The sequence below is a fragment of the Haliaeetus leucocephalus genome, unplaced genomic scaffold (genome assembly GCF_000737465.1).
Source record: "Haliaeetus leucocephalus isolate CR32 unplaced genomic scaffold, Haliaeetus_leucocephalus-4.0 Scaffold245, whole genome shotgun sequence".
Taxonomy (NCBI): Eukaryota; Metazoa; Chordata; class Aves; order Accipitriformes; family Accipitridae; genus Haliaeetus; species Haliaeetus leucocephalus.
Genome location: NW_010972681.1, coordinates 268,819 through 270,240, shown reverse-complemented (window position 1 = coordinate 270,240; position 1,422 = coordinate 268,819). Strand labels below are relative to the sequence as shown.

Sequence of the window (1,422 nt, the reverse complement as noted above, 5' to 3'; positions counted from 1 at the left end):
CCCGGCCGCCGCCTCCCGACCCACCGGGGGCTGTCACCAGTGGGTCCGTCCGTGCGGCGGCCTCCATCGCTCGTTACCGGAGCCCCGGGACGTCGCGGCCGTGCCCGTGGGTCCCACCGGGTAACGGGGCTTTACCTCAGTCCCGGAGCCCCCGATCGCTCCCGTTTCTGTCCGTCGGGGCGGAGGGGTTGGTTTTTTTTCGTTTACGGCGGGAGCCCCGCTAGGCCCGGCCGCGTCCGTCTGTCCGGCCGGTAACGGGGCTTTCCCTTAGTGACAGGGACCCCTTTCTGTCCGTCTGTCTGCGGTCCCGGTTCCTTTCGCTGTTGGCCGCGGGGCCACCGCCCCGCCCGTCCGGTAAGGGATCGGTGTTTTGTTAATGACGAGACTCCTGCACGGCCCGGCCGCGTCCGTCTGTCCGGCCGGGCAACGGGGTTTTCCCTCCATTCCGGGAGCCCCGATCTGTCCCGTTTCTGTCCGTCTGTCCGGCCGGGTAAGGGGATTTTTTTTCGTTTACCGCAGGAGCCGCGCTCTGCCCAGCCGCGTCCATCTGTCCGGCCGGGTAATGGGGTTTTTCTACCTTAATCCGGGGAGCCCGAGCTGTCCCCTTTCTGTCCGTCTGTCCGGCCGGGTAAAGGGTTTTTTTACCTTAATCCCGGGAGCCCTGAGCTGTCCCCTTTCTGTCCGTCTGTCCGGCCGGGCAACGGCTTTTTTCGTTAATTACAGGAGCGCTGATCCGCCCGGCGGTGTCCGTCTGTCCGTCGGGGTAAAGGTTGTTTGGTTTTTTTTTTCGTTAATCGTGGGAGCCCCGCTTTGTCCGTCCGTGTCAGTGTGTCCGTCGTTAATTACCGTTCGTTCGTTAATTACCGGAGCGCTGCTCGGCCCGTCCCTGCCCAGCTGGGGAAGGGAATTTTTTTTCGTTGATTACAGGAGCCCGGCTCTGCCCTTGTCTGTCCGTCCGGCCAGGCAAGGGGTTTTTGGTTAATCACGGGAGCCTTGCTCCGGCTGTCCGTGTCTGTCTGTCCGGCCGGGTAACGTTTTTTTTTTCTTCGTTAATTACAGGAACGCCGCTCTGCTCGTCCCTGTCCGTTTGTCCGGCCGGGTAAGGGTTTTCTTTTTTCGTTAATCACGGAGCCCCGCTCTCTGTCTGTCCGTGTTCGTCTGCCCGTCCCGGTAAGGTTTTTTTTCGTTAACGGCGGTCGCCCCGCTCTGTCTGTCCGTGTGTCCATCCGTGTAAGGGATTTTTCGTTAATCACGGGAGCCCCGCTCTGTCTGTCCGTGTCGGTCTGTCCGTCCCGGTAAGGGTTTTTTTCGTTATCGGCGGCCGCCGCGCTCCGCCCGATGGAGGATTTTTGTCTGGGGCGGGCGGCCGGGTCCCGGTTGCCGCTCTGTCCCTCCGTCCGCCCGCTCTCCCGGCGGGTTTCC

The 1,422-nt window shown here is 62.4% G+C and overlaps 1 protein-coding gene across 1 annotated transcript in view; it reads right to left on the bottom strand.

Moving 5' to 3' along the window:
• The window catches only part of LBX2 (ladybird homeobox 2), a 4,691-nt gene extending 4,624 nt beyond the window's left edge, over positions 1 to 67 (bottom strand). Inside the window, exon 1 of the mRNA XM_010568475.1 lies at positions 25 to 67. Within this exon, the coding sequence (XP_010566777.1) occupies positions 25 to 67 (43 nt within the window). The remainder of the gene's footprint in view (positions 1 to 24) is intronic.
• Between the last annotated feature and the right edge of the window lie 1,355 nt (positions 68 to 1,422).